This window comes from Temnothorax longispinosus, chromosome 7 (assembly GCF_030848805.1).
Source record: "Temnothorax longispinosus isolate EJ_2023e chromosome 7, Tlon_JGU_v1, whole genome shotgun sequence".
NCBI lineage: Eukaryota > Metazoa > Arthropoda > Insecta > Hymenoptera > Formicidae > Temnothorax > Temnothorax longispinosus.
The window spans coordinates 21,476,980-21,495,533 of NC_092364.1; the positions used below are offsets into that span (position 1 = coordinate 21,476,980).

An 18,554-nucleotide genomic window follows, 5' to 3' on the forward strand; every position below is an offset into this window, starting at 1 on the left:
AGTTAGTTACGCTAAGAGATACGCTTCCTGCATATTTAATATAGCTCCAGTTTGACATAAAATTATGAAACTATAATTATACAGTCGACTTTCAGTTATTTAATGAAAATTCGATTGGACATCACTTATTTTTGCGATTTTTATACTCTCGATCGTTTGAGTGAATAAAGTCGATTGGTAATCAAGCTTGTTCGATCGTGAAGCATGGACGGCGCGATAGACTTGTAGGCCGAATTTTGAAGTTCGCCGTCGGTCACAGTATACAATGGACATTGTACGGAGATCTATATCCCTAGCAACCGCTTAACGTAAATAGCTACATGAGCCCAAACAAAGGGCTCGTCGAACTAACAATGCGCCTGTACACAGCTGGTCAAACAGGTGTTTCCTGCCGTAGCTCTTCGAATTACGTTACATTATCTGGATGACTTATAGCGCATGATAATTGTCGTCGATTAAAATGGACTATTTTTATAATGTGTATTGAATTCCTCCACTTGTGTGTTTATGTTAGTTAACCAAGCTGATTGTATTATTAGTATGATCACAAATAAATATATGAAATATGATTGAAATAAAAACATATTATTATACTGATACAACAGATACAGCATTCTGCATGAACTGTTTTATAAATAAAATTTTATAAATTGAAATACTTTTATACACATCACACAATCCTCTCCTTATGTTAATTCGTATCGTCACTCAAAATTAAAATGTTATTGCACAAAAATTTTATTTTCTTCCGGTCCCATTACGTTCGCAACCTATTTCACGCTCACAACAAGCGCTACTCAGGGCCCTGTGCGTTACGTTCCTGGCTGCTATTTTTACTATCGCCCACGGGTTATTTATAACTGTAACGAATGTACGACAGAAACGTTTCGCCGCCGGCGCGACTCCTACTTGATGGAAAATATATCTCGATCTAATTTATAGCCGAATGTCGCGTCAGGAATGGCCCGTCCGTGCCACTTATCAAACTGTTTATTGCCGCGCAGTGTCACCATGTAGGGTATGTACGGGAATTAACAATTATTACGGTTCTACATGTCTCATCTCCGCTATCGTCCACGGGATATTCATAAGAGACAGACTTAATTTCATACTGACGCGATGCGACGCGACGGCTCACAACTTCCACTTTTGCTGCGAAACTTTTGACATGTAGATTCATGCCAGCGGTAAATCGCGTTTGCACACGAGAAATTGATTACAAAAGAAAACCTTATAGTTATTAAATAATTTCATAGACAACAATTTTCTGCCTCGTTATTTTTCCGCGAAATATAATCGCATTTTTTAATTACACTACTAATAAAAGAATAGGATTTTTCTCTTTTTCTCTGATATTATTTTTCTAAAAATAATAATTCAGTATTCTCTTCAGCGGCTGCATATGGAAAATCATTTTATAAAACCGTCGTGTATTAAAATTGGTAATATCATTTTATTATGATAAAATAATATTATTGGATTGTCGGAGTTTACCGAGTGGAATTTTTATATAAATAGCCAAGTCAATTTATATATAAATAACTGTGACGAGATACAGAATTGTTATCTAGACTGCGTGAAATGATATATCGGAACATACGATATTTTAAACGTATTAACGACGGCGTGACCTATCAGTTACGTATATCGGATTAATTATTAATGTTTCTAATTATCGAATATTTATTTCATTATTCGTTGAATCAAAGGATCTATTAACAATAATGCGTATATGATTTTCTCTAAATACTTGAATATTGTTACAATAACAAATAACTAACAGCGATGAATTCAATCCGCGCGATTATATAAAACACATGATAATTATTTATCATGTTTTATTTAATTGCATTAAATTTATTGTTTCATCCGTGAACATTATAATTATAAATGCAATGTCCAATTACTGTAGCTTACGACTAAAATATAATGTTCCATTGTCTCTAAATGATAAACGTAATTAAACTGCTGTTATTTCAAACGTAATTAAACGCCCAATGTAATTAAAAAGACAGTTCTTACGGGGAATTTGCGCGTATTTTAATATCAATGATGTGTAACACCTTGTATAATATAATAATTATTTGAACGCTAATCACTCGACCGCCTAATTATTTTACTCGCAATTGAGTAAACTCGTAACTTATTAACTCAATGAACATGTTCGCCACTCATTATTAATGGGAAATTTAACCGTTACAGGCGCGACTCTCAGACATCATCGACCTTCGATTTTCATTGGCGGGCCTCTGAAATTTTATAATGTAAAATCCATGCCGCGCATTCATATTCATATGCGTGGAAAGGATAATTTATACCTATCGCTCCATGCATTTTAGCGACCTTATCTGGCATCCATTGTTCACCACTGCAACGCGAATTGAACTAAAATTCATCACCATAGGCATTTGCTAGTGAATACCTCTGTCATTGGAAAACGTCATTGTATGGCCCGTTAATTCTGCCGCAGTTGACATCGCGAGCGTGCGTCAGGTGATACGTTACGAATGATTTGAATAGCATCGGCCTGTTTTAGGGAATACATAATGTACCTAGATGACCCGTAGATACAAACAATCCGTATTGTTTCACTGTCACTGTGGTAAAATATTTTCGCATTCGTTACGAAATATATACAATTCAACCAATGTGTTCAATATATAATAGATTTCTACGAAAATTATTTATTTAGAAAATAAATTATTTTGTCAACAGTATATATTTTATAATAATATATAAATATATATAATATAATACATCATAATAGTATCACGTACAATTTTCTGAATAAATTTCTGTTTTATTTCGTAATTTTGCAGTTACTGTTGTGCAGTTCATGACATTTAGTTGCTAAAATGGGGGTCACGACGTTATAGGGCAATGTAAGGGTTGGCTAATACCTAGCAGGTGGTTAATTGTTTCAGGATTACTGGTCCGCATTAATGGTTATAGGCTGCTTAAGCTGGGCGGATTAGTGATTATTGGCTGTTCGGTATGTAGGATGTACAATACAACAATGCCGATTGTGGAAATTTTCGGTAACAATAGATTCGAGTATGATTCGTAAAATGGAAACGGTTCTAGCTTTAATTTTACTGACGTCGTGCAGCAATCTTGTGAATTAAATTCGTCTTTAATGGTTCTCGAAATGTTTCATTCAGTAGTTATTAAAATTTATCCTGTGTCACGAGGTTTCTAATAATGGAAAATAGTGCAATGTAATATAATATATAACGGTAATAATTCCGTACAATAACGCTATTGATATTTTGATTTGATATTTTAAAATTTGCTTATAGAATTTGTATATATAAATGTTGGCGTTACATATATTTTAAGAACTTTGATATTTTTATGTATTTGAAAGAAACGCGTGACGCATAGTGCGGTATATTTTAATATTTATAAATTATTAAACATAAATTTATTATACATAATATGCACAGAATATCTGTAATAAATTGTTTTTGTTTTATAGAGAAAGAGAAGAGAGATGTTCAATTGCCATTGTTAAAAGAGCTGGAACATTCACGGAACTTGGCGAATAAGACAATTTTTCCGACTGACAATACACGTCCGTATACTTTCATGTACTTCTCTGAAATATATTTAATTATTACCCACTTCGTGCACTTTTAACTTGGTTAGACTACTTCACGGTTTACTGACCACAGCAGTAAATATATAGCGAAAAAAATTCTCTGTTTTATTGTTATTATTATACGATTCAAAATATGGAAAATTTGTTGCTCCTAAATAATAATTATTTTTAGAATATATAAATTAAGTTTTAATTTTTACTAAAGCGTTATTTTTTAAATAAAAATAATAAGGAAAATTTTTATTTGACATGGAATAAAAATAAAACGTATTTTTGTAATCTTGGCAGTCTCTATGCTTATAATTTTTTAAGGATGATAAATATTTTTAACATCCTTTAATTCTAAAAACACGTCACTTCTTCAAGGCATTTCATGACATCACGACACGATATGATATACGAAATATATAAATAAAAAATTCTGACCGTTTACGCGTAATCCATGAATCTCATCTCGAAATAGTTTGATGATTGCTGATCGGTAATTTTAGTCCAAGGTGTAGGTTGAATGACGCAAATCGAGACCGCTCGAAAAACAGGAAACTCGCCGCGTATTGGCCTTTCCATCTCTTGTCTACTTACAAGATCTCTTTTTTTCGCGATTGCACAATGGTTTCACATCAGCCCCGCGATGTATTCACTATTTTGTAAAAATCGAATCGTGCGTAAAGTTGCACTCATACCCGACACAAATGCGGTTCTCTTTTTCCATAACCGTATATATACCGCGATCCAATTTCCTGTCCGGTCCGCTCGCTACGTGCGATCATTGTTTATTTCCGTCATTGCGACAGCGAAAAAAATGCGAGCGCCGAGAAGCCCCCAACGCGGTTTTGCGGAATTTGTAACATAAATGTGCACTGTGGCAAAATCAAGTCTCGTTGCATTTCCTCTCGCTCGTTTCGTTTTGTGTTGTTTTCCAAATATGTATAATGACACGTGCCGTATCTACGTTCAATACTTTGTAACAACCGAGCTTGTTAGTATTTAAATGAGATTACTAAAATGCAAAATACTTGTTCTTTAAAGAAAAATGTACTTGCCTATTAGTAAACAAATGTAGAAAATCATCGGAAACTTTATTACGATGTTAAAATAATTCTTCTTGGATCTTAAATAAATCAAATTTATAATTGCGTAAGTAGACATATAAGTGCAATTATAAGTAATTTTACTAGTCAATTTTGATTGCTGAAAAAAAGGTATTAATTAAGTTCTCAACATTTTTGTATCAAGATCTGGACTTTAATTAATCTTCAAAATACGCTATTAAGTCGGTATTGTGCCGTGATTATCATACGTAAAGGTTCGACCGCTATTATATCAGTTCATGTATGTGCATCCATTCACATAATCGCGGTGTATATGCAACGTGAAAGCGATCATTGCAGGAAAGAGGAAAATCACCTAATATCCGCGACAATTGTGCATCATATCCCGTTTACGAGTGTCGATATCATCGCGCCGCCTCCGCGTTATTGTTCCCACTCGGCTGTGGATAGACGGTGAAACTTTGACTTTATCAGATACAAAGTAATGACAGAGAAGTCGCGCGGTCGATGAAACGTCTCTATGCCGTGCCATCGGAAAAGCTGTGGGTTTGGATGGTTTGGCTTACCAGCGTCGGCGAGGTGGAGCCGACGAGTGGCACAAACGGCTGCATTGATCTGATTGTGAGGATAGCCGAGCCTCCGCAAATGGCCGCGAACGACGTCCCGGAAGGCACGAAGATTGAATCCGTTGTAAGTAGCAATGGTATTTCGCTACGTCGATACTTGCGGGGGATGTATCGAACGTTGCGCTTTACATTAGCCGGATTGTTCCTATAATACCGGAACCCGAGTAATTCTAATACCATTACGCTGCATTAACGGATCGATAGTTTAGTTACCTGGAGTCAATTTAAATCTCCGATGAAACAGGACCCTATGGAAAAATTAATCAAAAAGTAATGTTTTTTTTTGTACCATTTATACTTTCAAAGCTTACAACGTCCGAAACTTTGATTCTCAGTATTAACAACTCAAATAGTCGGTCTGGCGAAGTTTTATTGTTAGACTAATTTTTCGTTAAGAAAACTTTTTACGCGATATTCGAGAAGTTAGGTCTAATAGCCTTCCTTGTCCTGAATACATTATACTTTTCGTGTATCTTAGATATTGTTGTAATGTGTGTGTTGATATAACCAGACAACCGTGTAATAAGAAAATGTATGTAGCGCAATATATGGAAGTTGACCGTGTCGGGCATATTATTTTATGGTTTACGAGAGATTCCGCATGCACCATGCATCATGCCCCGTCACATGAGTGCATAGCACGTTGCGTTTAAATCATTTGACCGTATACAAGCCTTAAAGAATAATACTCTGAATCTCAACAACGCTCATTGCTTTCTCATTTTGAAATCGGCTAAACTTGAGAGTTCTCCATGCAGCAGAGAAAAATGAATCAAATATGAACGATACATATACATAGAATGCCTATTGACGGAATAAAACACATTGGATTCAAATTAGCTAATTTTGATAAAGAAGTATGAATATAAAAAACGTAATTATAAATAGTTATCGAGTACTTTTACGCTGTTTTATAATAAAAAAAATTAAATATATTTTTAATACGTTTTTTATATGAAAACGCGCAATGAAAGTAATTCATATTATGATTACGCCATCGAGATCATGCTAAATTATCACCGAAATTTAATACTTATCCTAATTAAATGGTATTGTGACTAGTATCTGGTACAGTTTCACATTGTAATTTTCTATTGAATTACGGAACAGGGCTTTGGGCATTGAATCATTTGAAATTTCCGTTTATTGTTTCAATAACGCTGACCGTCAATTTTAGGATTTGTAAAAGGCAATATCTCGTGATGCTAAATCATAGATTATTCTAGATATTGCATGTCTTCTTTCAACGTACATATAATAAAAATCGAGCTTATCCTCAATTAATCTCTTGCGTCGAAGTTTTTCTTGCAATCGTTACACACACTGTGTGTGTACAAACGACGGATTTTTAGAGAGCAGTATATCTTATACGATCCTTCGAACGACCAATCCGACAGAATCTGATAAATTCGACGATAATCGGCCAATTCATTAAGGACGACATATTTATGGCCATGGTCCAAAATGCGTACAGCTACAAATGACTTAAGTGTAAAAATAAAAAGAGTTATTAATCCGCGAATTGCGGTGCAATTCTAAGAAAAGAAACGCTGATGTATTTGAAGATTTAGGTCAAAAATGATATTTGATATAGGAACGATATTTGCTGCCAATATTTGAAGACGTTGTTTGCGAAAGTGTATAAACCATGCAATTGTTAAAAATGCAGTATGTTATATTTTAATGTCTACTGATCTGCATTCTGTGACTTAACATTGATTTCTTCGGGGATTAACATAATGCAAACTCTAACAATATTTCGTTTATTCTTTACAAATATTTCTTCGAGGGACGATAATATTCCAAGTACCATTTATTCGCTTCGTTTCTCTCCAAATCTGCTATTTGAGAATTCATGACCTTTAAGGCAGAATTGCTTATCTTTCGTTTCGTAGGTAGATAAACATCAAATTCCTTAATAATGTGATGTCGGCGGAAGAGGAAAAGAATATCTCATAATTTCTTAACTACACAAAGATATTTGTATACAATATTATGCACCTTTACTATATGTCAAAATCGCAATAAATAATCGTAGTAAAGATTTAAAACGTTTAAAGTTATGTATACATACATATATATAAGAAGAACTAACAAGACAAAATTACGTTTAACCGAATTCCTGGCGCGTGTAATGTGATGCGATTATTAGGTTAAAAAATTTGATATTTTTAACGTAATCCAAAGCCGCGTACATTGTTTCCAACGCCATAAGTCACACACGCATTCACGGCTTTCATGTTATACTAAATAGATTTTACGTGGCTTTACAGAGGGGATTTCCAGGCGGAGTATGTGGTAGCCGGCTAATGTGTATATGATGAGATTTTATGTGTTTAATGAAATATCAAAGTTTTGTATTTGAAAGCCGACTAAAATGTGACGCAAATACTTGCGCGTGTTTAGTCAAGATTGCGATTGTTATTAAAAGCGTTATTTTCAAAATAAGACGTTCTTTTTCAATAAATATTAAATATTACAGCAAGAATAGATGCGTCAAGTTAATGCCGCATTTTGATTTCTAAAAAATCTGATCCAAAGAATGTATCTTGATTAAACAAACTCTTTTATTGTAATATTAGATATTACAACAAAAATTTATGGCTTTCAATTACCAAAAGAAAATCTTGTCACTGCTCTCGAAGAAGCCGAAATTATCAACCACCGCCTAACGACGTTTCATAAAAAATGGAAGTATCGTTGAAGAAACGAGCTGACGGATCACCCAGAAGCAACGACAGTTGAGACAAGCGTGAATGAAAGGTCATCCATGTCACAGCAACTCGCAGCAGAACAGATACCGTGAGCGCTGGTAAATCTCTTTGAAATACGTGTGAAACCACGAGATTATTTCGTCAGTCTTTTCATGTAGTCCTGCTGTGCCGGGAATAGATAATGAGTTTCACAGCTTGAAGTAAAATGACTGAGAAAGGACAAAGCATATCTGACTTCGTCCCTTTTCCGTCTATTTATGTACAGAGACAAACGTTATTTGACCAAAGAAAGTGGAACGGAAATATTAATTTAAAAACGACCGAAATTAAAAATTGGAGATTCCGGGGAGTCTTGATAAAGCGAAGTAAATTGTAAAAATGTAACGCTTTTCCCACGGACTTAAAGCGGTTACTCGCCTTAAATTCAAGTTGACAATTTTTGGTAGAATCTGCAGACGTCATTACATCTCACGCTGCAACTGAAACATTCTTGAAACGCATTATTGCGCGAAGCCTGACATGGTTGGGATCCCGAAACTTCATATTCATCAGTTCGCCTACAGATCCGTTCGTATAGCTGCTGCGCTTAATCTGGCGCACCACCTGACGGACGGATTGCATGTGACGTTTCGCGGCGTATTTCATTTCACCTGTGCGAGTCGGGTGTACGGCAATATCTATACAATGGGACCTTCAGCATTGTCTGCAGGAATATTGGCTTTTGTTGAAGGGAGGACAGGTCGAGATGCAGGAGATGAGACCACGGCGGTGACGGCAGCCGCAAGCGAAACGGCAAAGGAGACCGCGGCGGCGGCTAGGCCAATAAGAGCAAGGTGGCAGCGTTTGAGGTGGATCAAACGGAAACGATTTGGGTAGCTTTATCCGAGGGATCGCGTTCACGCAATTCTCATGCAGCAACGTAACCCGGCGGCGCGGCGCGTCTCACAGAAGGATGCTCGAAGGGCTCTCTAGTCACTCGCTCGCCTTTACTTTGTTCCGATATGACGCGGTGATTTTTCGGCATCAGCGTGACGCTTTTTAGACGAACAAAACCACGACAGCCGAAAAGACAATTTCGAGGATAAATTAGATTGCACTGAATTATAATATACCATTACATTTCTGATTCTATCGTGTATAACATTATTCACTGGGATCATTATATGAGCAAATGTACTTATTTGATTAATTTTGTACTTTAGACAGGTCGATTGAAATAAGACGATCGTTTGATTCGCACAGGTTCTTGATGTACGAACGGACAAGGTGAAAAGGATCGAGCTCTTGAAGAATTTTACATCAGGCCACCTTATACAGATCTCATTACAAGTATTGGAAAGAGATCTGTATATATAAGGCACTATAAGGTATACGGCTAATCAAGTAGCTATCTCATAAAATATTTTCTTTTCATCTTATGATGTAAGGGGAGATCTATTTCGGTAAGCACAGTTCTTTATTGCTCGCTCATTATGGGGATACAGAAATTTTCTCAGAGATATCGGATTATATTACTTAGTTTTGCCGCACTTGCTGGCGGAAAAGGCGAAACGAAAAGATTAATGCTTTGAAGAAACGTAATATTAAATTATACGAACAATAATAACGTGGAAATAAATAAAAATCAAGCATCACGGCAATATGATATAATGTCTAGCACACGGTAGAATAAAGTTCTAAGGAAAAGTTACTTTCAGCCTCGTTATAATATAATTTATCTTACAGTCTTACATCGCGTTACATGGCATTTTAGTTCCGCCGTTCTTTCTGTTCGTCAGTTTCGCATCGCTGCATTATTTATTAGGATTGCCGTACAATCCATATTACCGTTATCGCGATTTTCGTTCTTTCACGGGCCGCGAAGGAAATCGCCGGCAGAAAGGTGATGACCACGGCGAAAATTCACGGGCGACAGCGAATCGTCGGTGGATGCGACGGATTCGCAGTCTGCTCAATATTCAATGAGGCAAGCTGAAAGCGCCCGCGCCGTCGCTCACTCGACAGAAGGGACGATATGTCTGCACCGGCGGCGCCTGCAGCGGTAACGCCGCGCCGTTGTCGAACCGGATTGATCCCCGAACGACGGATGCACTTGGGCGGGATACCGCCGGAGTGCCGATAGCATTATCGAATGATCAATCTAAAGTAGTCGAGCCCTTCACCGAGGTGGTGACAGACGAAACGGGGACTGAATCTCCCATTGCGTAACCGAATGCCATCGCGTTTCTGCCTACAAAACCAGACGCGACGCAATCCGGAAACGACGCCGAAGACGTTCGCAATGAGACCGACCGTCTCAATACCGTCGTCCGAGACATTGCGACGTCATTGATACAAACTGCTATTTGTAAAAAGGATATTGCTCGAAAAATACGCGCCGATAGTCCATACGATGGGAAATGCTGTACGAAATATTTACAAACCACAGCCCACAGATTTTGATGAAACTCGATATCTCTGCAGAGGCAATGTAAATAAGTCTATAAACGTGTTTTTTTTTCGTTTCTACTCAATGTATATATGCTGTCGGAAATGGAAAAAGAATCTCTGTTTTACAAAGAAGTATATAACGGAAACACAAAAATAATCTGAATATTACCATGCCAAACCTGACCCTGAGCCTTTAGTCAGGTAATAAAAGTAGATCAAGACTAAAGAGAGAATCTTCGAAACGTTTAATAAAAGTCATTTTGCAAGATAGATTCGTAAGTCGATTCAATCAAGGCGTGATTAAACCGCCAGTGTACAGTTAGATGTTGAATGGAAAATCAAATCGCGATAATGCCACGCGAATATCGAAGATCGAAAATACCTTGAAATTTTACTATGCGATTTCGGGATATTAAGTATACAAAATTGATGTTGACAGTGACACAGACAGTGGTCAACGTTAGAACGCGGCGACGAACACTCGAATAGCATTACGGCAATCAATCAGACCGCTATTAGCTTGCGGCAATCAATCGTTACGTTTGATAGCACCACTTTACCGGCTATGCAGAAGTAAAACTAAGTTTCTGCTACCGCAATCCATCCATCGGCTGTTTAAATGTCAATGACGTAGCATGCACTAATTGCAAAGTGAAAAGACAGTCGATATGTGAACGGCTTTTCGCCGTTAAACGGATGCAAGAGCATGTTCGAGTGTCTTTTTTACTTAAACGCGAAATATACATAAAACACGGGGCATAAATATTTTATTATATTTACATTTCCTCGCAGAGCGAAATTTATTTTCCAGCTTTACGCATGCAATTTTTTTGAAATTTATGTTGTCATATTGCAAATCACATTTTTTACGGTCATATTATCTCACGTGCCGTTTTTACAGAGAGATAAATATGCAGATACGGATTATATGCCAACGGTTGCGTAGCGGCTACGCCGTAGCCTGTCTACGCTGTTTTGATACTTGCAAACACGATTCCATTGAAAATGGCAAATTGTTCTCAATCGCTAGACTAGAAAATGATAGACAGTGTCAATTTATCATCGTCTCCGCTTACATTACTGTAACAATGAGTGTAACATGTTTATTGAGTATTCAGATTTCATCGGTGAAACGTTGGACCGATATCGAGCTTAGAGATTAATGATTTGTTCGTAATACGCTTAACGAAACGCGATCAGCTCGCGAAATTATTGTTTGGAGTTTATCTAAATTATCTACACAGCAAGCTGCAAGCTGTTTCGATTGGAAAGCTATATTATACATATCTGTATTGAAAAATTTCTATTACAAAATATATTAGTCGCAATTATATTAGCATTCTATCAAAGATTTCAAAGATAATGTTAATTTTAATCTTTACTATAAAACCGTTTATTACGGTTGTTATCATAAATAATACAATAATATACATAACTGCATGTTTTGTATTATTATAATGGTTGTATATTAGTGTTTAAAGTATTAACAGGTATGCGCATTTAATTGTACTAAAAAGCATTTGTAAAACATAAAGCGGCCAAAAAGTTAGGCAATATAGCAGGATTTAAAGTAATCCATATTTCTTCTATCTGAGGATAGAATTCGATATGGAAATAGCAATTCAGCACAATAATGAGAAGGTAATATTACCGGATCTTTTCGGTATTTTCGCCAATCGCAAATATCTTTACTTTAATCTGACCGATAAATTCGACAAAAGTGGAGAATCCCGCTTATAAGAAGCTTATCAAGATGCATTTCTGCTGATAACGCATTTCTCTTGCGAAAAAATAAAAATAAAAATAGAAATGTTGCCAACAATGCATAAACTAGCGTGACCTGTGTTCTATTTATTCTCGCGACAGATAATTTAGCGGTTAAATAAAATATGGGCGGTATACGAAGTAAGTTTCGCGTAAGCGCAATAATCCCTACAGAAGCGGCGGCATTAAAGTGACTTCGCGAAGTCGAACTACGCGTTGCAAGAATGTCGGCTGCAATCTCTGTCGTGTATATCCGTGTAATCCGTCGCAGTGCGGAGCACGAGACTCACGGCGCATACTTAAATTATGGCAGCCGGCTATCAACATGCTTTCGCAGCAAAATATGTGAACGTTACGTAGCAGTGATAAAGGACGTGGCAGTGGCCAAATCCGACCGCGCCATTAGTTTCCTTCGCGAAAAGCAGCAACGGACATATATATACTACTGCTCGGTGAAATCAAAATCCTCTCTCTGAAAGAGCTCTTAGTTTAAATCTCCATATTTTAGAAGTTTATCACGCTTCTTTTAAAGTTTCTACCTTCGTTCACTAAGATTTATCTATTCTGTTTGACGGTTACGTTTCTCTTTATCAGTAGAATAGCTTGTGATTTGTCAGACGATGCGATCCTTAATCGAAAGGATATTTAGTTCTTCCGTAAAATTGCGGATATATTTTCTTCAATCTATACGCGGGAAAATATATGTACGGTGATTGTCGATTGAGCAAACTTGATGCTTCTCGATTTATCTGTATGTCGATAAGGCTCGCTCGCATGGACCACAGATTCCCGAGCCGCAGTACACAAGTCGGACATTTATCTTTCACATAAACGACGAGCTTGCATTTACGTGTGGTAATTCTAATTTGGAACAATGCTTTTCTAAACTATACTTCGTTTAACATCTGTCTATAATGCGGCAGTTGCAGACAGTTTCACATGGTTTTTGTTTCCGTTTAAAGCAAATAAAGATATGACAAAGTGGTGTTGAGCAGTCTTCAATTACTAAATTATGGAAATTATTATTTTTCTCGGAATGTTTACTTTCTAAAAATAAAATACAATTAAGATTTTTATAATTTTCTTCCTCTCCCCCTTAATAAATGTTTTCGCAAAAAATAAGTATATCTAATATTAAAATATCAAATCTGTAACATTATGTTATATGTTATGTCAGCACGTTAAAGATTATAAATTAATATGAAATTTTATATTTTAATTTTTATTCCTATAATATCTGTTTTTATTCCTATATCTATAAAATATCTGTTACCGAAAGATTATATCACAAGCAATCTAGTTCTTTTTCCGAGGGAGTTATCCGACTAAAATAACATGTTATTACGAGAAGAAGCTCGGAAAGACATGCGAACTGACAGTATATTTCGATCCACGTAATTTCTTATAAAATCCGTAGTCCGTAGTTTCGATATATTTCAATCATACCTTGTTGTCAGATGCAGGTATCAGAGAACGGCTGACAAAGGAACGCCGACTTTCATCGGACGGACAGTATGCTACTTTCCACAACGATGGAAGTGATACGGGAAGATAGGGGGAACGCGCCTCAATAATCTATACGCTTCGTGTACGCGAAAGGCCCATCGTATATCATTTCAGATAACCGTACCGAACATGTGTAACGACCAAAACCGGCGGCCGGCAGTAAGTGGGTGTAAATAATGCAGTCAGCCGTCCGGCCGTCCGCAACGTGACGCGTTTGTCACTGAGGGAACCTTACCTTTTTCAACGTGCCTGTATTCCACGTCGACGCCACATCTGCGGTTTACATTTATTTTGTATGACTTTATCTTTTATTATAAATAAAAGAGCTGCACGTGTATACATGCTGTATTCCCTCACCGAAGTCCCCAGCCACTTTCCATCTATGAATTTCTTGACCACTCTAAACTTCCGTGTTGTAAAAAAATGTTGAGAGAGAGCACAATTCGTCATGAATCTTTAATCTTTCACAAAATTATAAATGTCTTGGTATTAATCTTTAAGTTGCAAATTTATCAAAGTTTACTTGACATTAAATAGAGAACGCATAAAATCGATTTCAGATTAATTAAAAAATTTGTCAATAAAAATAAAATGGCTTCGTAATTTCGCGGGAATACCGTTGCGTTTCTACTGCAAACGTATTTTTACACGTTGAAAGATTGTTACAATGTAATAATTCGATATTAATATGGAAATCTAATATAACACGAGAACTACCGAGGAACCGGGCGACCTACGTTAAGCTTCATCGGTTCTGAGTATCGTGTAACAGCGCCGGAGCGCCCCATAATGACTTGCAATTATTAACATTCAGCTCGAATTTTGAGACGTCTTCAGCTCTCATTTGCTGGTTAATGAATTTAATCTACCGTCGAGTAAAATGTCCAGAGATGGTAGTTTCTTAGGAACTCGTTGGAGACGGAGAAAGTATCGCGAAGTAGGAGCAGAAAATGAAAAGATAAATACATAATTATTTAATGCGTCCTGTGCTCCTCGCAGGGAATTTTACATAATAAACAGTTGATTGCTCCCTCTCGAGTACTTGCAAATATAATGGATAAATAATGATCTAATACAAGCGATCTAAAACTGATAAAAGATCAAACGATCCAGTGATTAAATAAGAGAGTGATAATTGCAGTAAATTTAGTGAAACAAAAAGAAAGAAATAGCGAGATAAATTTACGTACGATATGAAAACAGCCGAAATGGAAAGAAGATAGAGCGTGGAAAAGTTTTTCCGCGAATTGAATTTATTAACTGAACAAGTACGAGACATGAATACTAATCCACCGTCCGGTTGTATTTTGCATCGTAAGTTAGACATGACACAGCTATAGTATGCCAGAGATGAAGCTAGAAACTAGATACACGGCAAAACTGCTTCTGTTATCACACCATTACAACGTATATTCAAAATTACAGTCGCGATTTTTATACAAAACAATTTAATTCTCTAGAGCATAATTATACAAGTGTAATTAATTAATACGAGTAAAAATTCTCCTTCTTTTACCTTCATTATAAAATTATGAAGATCTATGTCGAGCGAAATTTCATAATTTGTAAAATAAAAAAATATCTTACTTAAGATTTCAAAAGCATCCCTGATGACACATTTTATAACAGGAAAATTGCGTTATGACAATTTTTTCACCTGGATTTATGTAAAAACTCTCCAAAGTAGGTTACGTTATGCTGAATTATTTAATCAGTGAAGATAGCGCGTCGTAGGGCGAATCCCTTGGTCATTCATACAAACTTAGCGGCTGAACGACCTGTCAGAGATCTTGAGATGTCATGAAGAAAACTCCCTGCGAATGGCTGGCATAGCATGATGTTCCACTTAGATGAGATATTCACCTGGGGTTAGAAATGGTATCGCCGGAGCTCTCTGTATAAAAATCGATCTTAGCATTTTTCACTACCTTTCCCGTTCCGTATACGTAAAACCATGACTAATAAATTGATTTTAATATAAAAAATAATAATTTAAGAGAGAAGGAGAGTTTCTTTGGTAAATTCTTCATGCTCTATTTTTCCTTATAAAATTTTTAAAACTTTTTAAACTAAAATATTTTTAACTATAAAGGTTTAGTCTAAAATACAACGCGCATAAACTTTTATGTTCAGGATAGCATTATCCTTAACTTTTATGAATATTAGCGCATCAGAAGAAAATCCTCCGTTATGTAGAATTGATCAAATGTAGAATAGATCAAATACAGAACGTAATGATTCCAAGGATCATCTCGTTGGAGCGTTGTTGATAGCAAATAACCGCCGACTGGTAGGTACATCATTATAGAGGCGCCTTGGATATATAGCAAGCGAGCTATCTAAATTATTAGCACAAGTACTGGCAAATATTGACCTATACTCACTACCGGTTTAGCATCTCTTCGACATGCGGCTTGATCGTTACCTGCGGGATATGTCTCTAGCGGAGATGGTGCGGTTTCGCTTATACTGGGAGACCGCGGCACTGCACACTGGCGGAATCGATAACATCCGTGAACGGGTTCCTATACATAGGTTCTTCGATATTTGCGCATTTAATTGCCGTCATGAACTTCGCCCGGTTATCGCCATCGGCGTGGGATTAACCGCCCTTTATTATTATCTAACCTTTAAATTTTACACGCAAATATTGTTGATAGCATGAAATTCTAATCCAAAAACGATATTATGCTCAATATTTTTGCTATTGCTTAGTTAATTATGTAACAAATTAATGTAAAATATACAATAAAGTTTTTACATTAATATACATATATGTATGTATGTAGAAAGTATTTTTATTAAAACTAAAATAATCATGCACTTGTAATTTATTCATCATTTAGCAAGACTCTTTATTTATTAATCTCGCCATTCCACAATGACTGGCTAGCGATAATTTTAATGAAAAAATTCCATTAGTGCAACTCAAAAGCAAAAGCTCAACGTTGAATGAATGTTAATGACATAATTTTCATTAGATGCATAATCTGCACGGAAAAGTTAAAAAGCGCTCAAAATCTCATTCGCCGCGATTTGGATCTCCTAATTTGAGAAGAAATTAATCTAAATTTAAATCTCTCGGGTGTTTTAATCCTGCCTGAAATGTTCACCGAAGCGCAGATTCTCGCTTTAAACTGCGCATGGAATATATCATTTTTTCTCTCCAATCGCGATAGATTACTTTGTGGTAAATTATAAAAATTGTCCAACCGCTCTTTTTTTTCCATCGTCTGATATTTCGTGCGAAGCAGCTGGCACGATCGATTTCAAGGCAATTTTCTAATACGGCCATAAATCAATTTTAGATACGATAGAATTTCAATAACACTCACGTAATCGTCGTATCTGTATTAAATTTATCCTCAATATTAGGTTAATGGTGGCTTCAAACAATTTTTGCTAAATTCCTATCTGGATAAAGTTGAGATAATGTTTTTTTTTAAATATCATGAGATATTATTCGATACGGTTTAACATATCGCATATCACAAATACGTACTCAAATATCTTTGCTATTTCGCACTCTGTTATATAAAGATACGCATAGCGCTTTTTACGATTAAAAAATTGAACTTTTTTCAAAGAAATCGTACAATATACATATATACACACACTCAGGTGCACTGTTTTATATTTTAAATTCCCTCTAACTTTTTAACTCATACTTTTCATTCAATTAATTTACATAGGTCACTTCTACAAACGATACATATGCATTGCTACGTTATATAGTGAATTCTCTGATCAGGGAAGCTTCACTAACGAGGAGATATCCCCTAGCAGACTATATTCCAATCTCAAAGTTACGAAACGTGTTCTTTCGTGCTAAAATATGAATACCGCGGCACTGGTGCTTTTACAACACAGATTTCGAAAACTTTGGTTCGTTAATTTCGTTCAAGCAGTTTCGCGTCGCCACCGCTAAAATGAGAGTGGAATATTTTAAGTGAATAACTCCCTAATAGTTTGAATCGCACGCGCTGTATTTGCGACGTAGCTGCTAAATAATCTGAATGCCATGGTACAGAACTTTTCCGCGGCAATAACGTTCATCTTCGCGTTTAATTAATAATGTTCTTTATCGCGATTAACACTTTGTCGCAATGCTTTCATTACGTACCGATAGCTATTTATTTATTGATATTATCACATTAAATGCACTGCAGCAATATATACAGAGACCTATACTAATTACATAATTAAAATAATGGTACGGCCAGTTATCGAGCAGTGTTTACCATTTATGAACTGCCCGGTCAATATTGTGAAACGTTACCTATCGCATTGTTTGTGTCATGAATGAGAAGAGTATAGTGTATATGGAAATTATATATATATTGATTATCGTGGCCATCGATAATGCCGTCGCGTATAAATGTTAATATAATTAATGTTTTGTCATTTTATCATAATTAATATCTTGAATTAATCATTTTTCAAAGAGTTATTTTTTGTAGTTTAAAAAAATGCAACGGAATTTGTGTTAAGTCTCTTTATATATATTGCTTGTATCTATTGTATAATAAAACCACCTATAAAATTTATAGAATTAATATTATCATCTTATATATAAGATAAATTTTTTAATTGTCGCACTTTTCTTGACAAATCGAAACGCAATGGTTCCCGATTGTATCGAGTGCAACAAACACTGCAATTCAGGAAAAAGACTGCTTTCCAACTTATGATTTGATTCTTTTGTGACACAACAATACGAAATAAATAAGCCCATGCGAGGATAATGCGAGCACGAAGAATGGTCAGAAGAATAAAAGTTTTTGCGTTTTATTATAAAGCGAGATTTTTCACGAAAGCTGAAGCGTATAACGAGATCTAGATTACACCTAGTTGATAGGAG

General features: G+C 35.9%; 1 protein-coding gene and 1 long non-coding RNA gene across 2 annotated transcripts; both read left to right on the forward strand.

The window, feature by feature from the left end:
* The first annotated feature begins 958 nt into the window (after positions 1-958).
* On the forward strand, positions 959-3,623 carry LOC139816731 (uncharacterized). Its single transcript, XR_011733070.1, has 4 exons — positions 959-1,018; positions 2,340-2,493; positions 2,925-2,992; positions 3,479-3,623. It is a non-coding gene; the product is annotated as an uncharacterized lncRNA (long non-coding RNA).
* A 1,537-nt stretch (positions 3,624-5,160) lies between these two features.
* Positions 5,161-12,163, forward strand: LOC139817025 (uncharacterized). The gene is given in 7 exon segments (XM_071784836.1): positions 5,161-5,343; positions 9,236-9,288; positions 9,290-9,345; positions 9,847-9,895; positions 9,897-10,005; positions 10,040-10,197; positions 11,995-12,163. Coding segments are annotated over 7 exon segments (777 nt in total).
* The last annotated feature ends 6,391 nt before the right edge of the window (positions 12,164-18,554 follow it).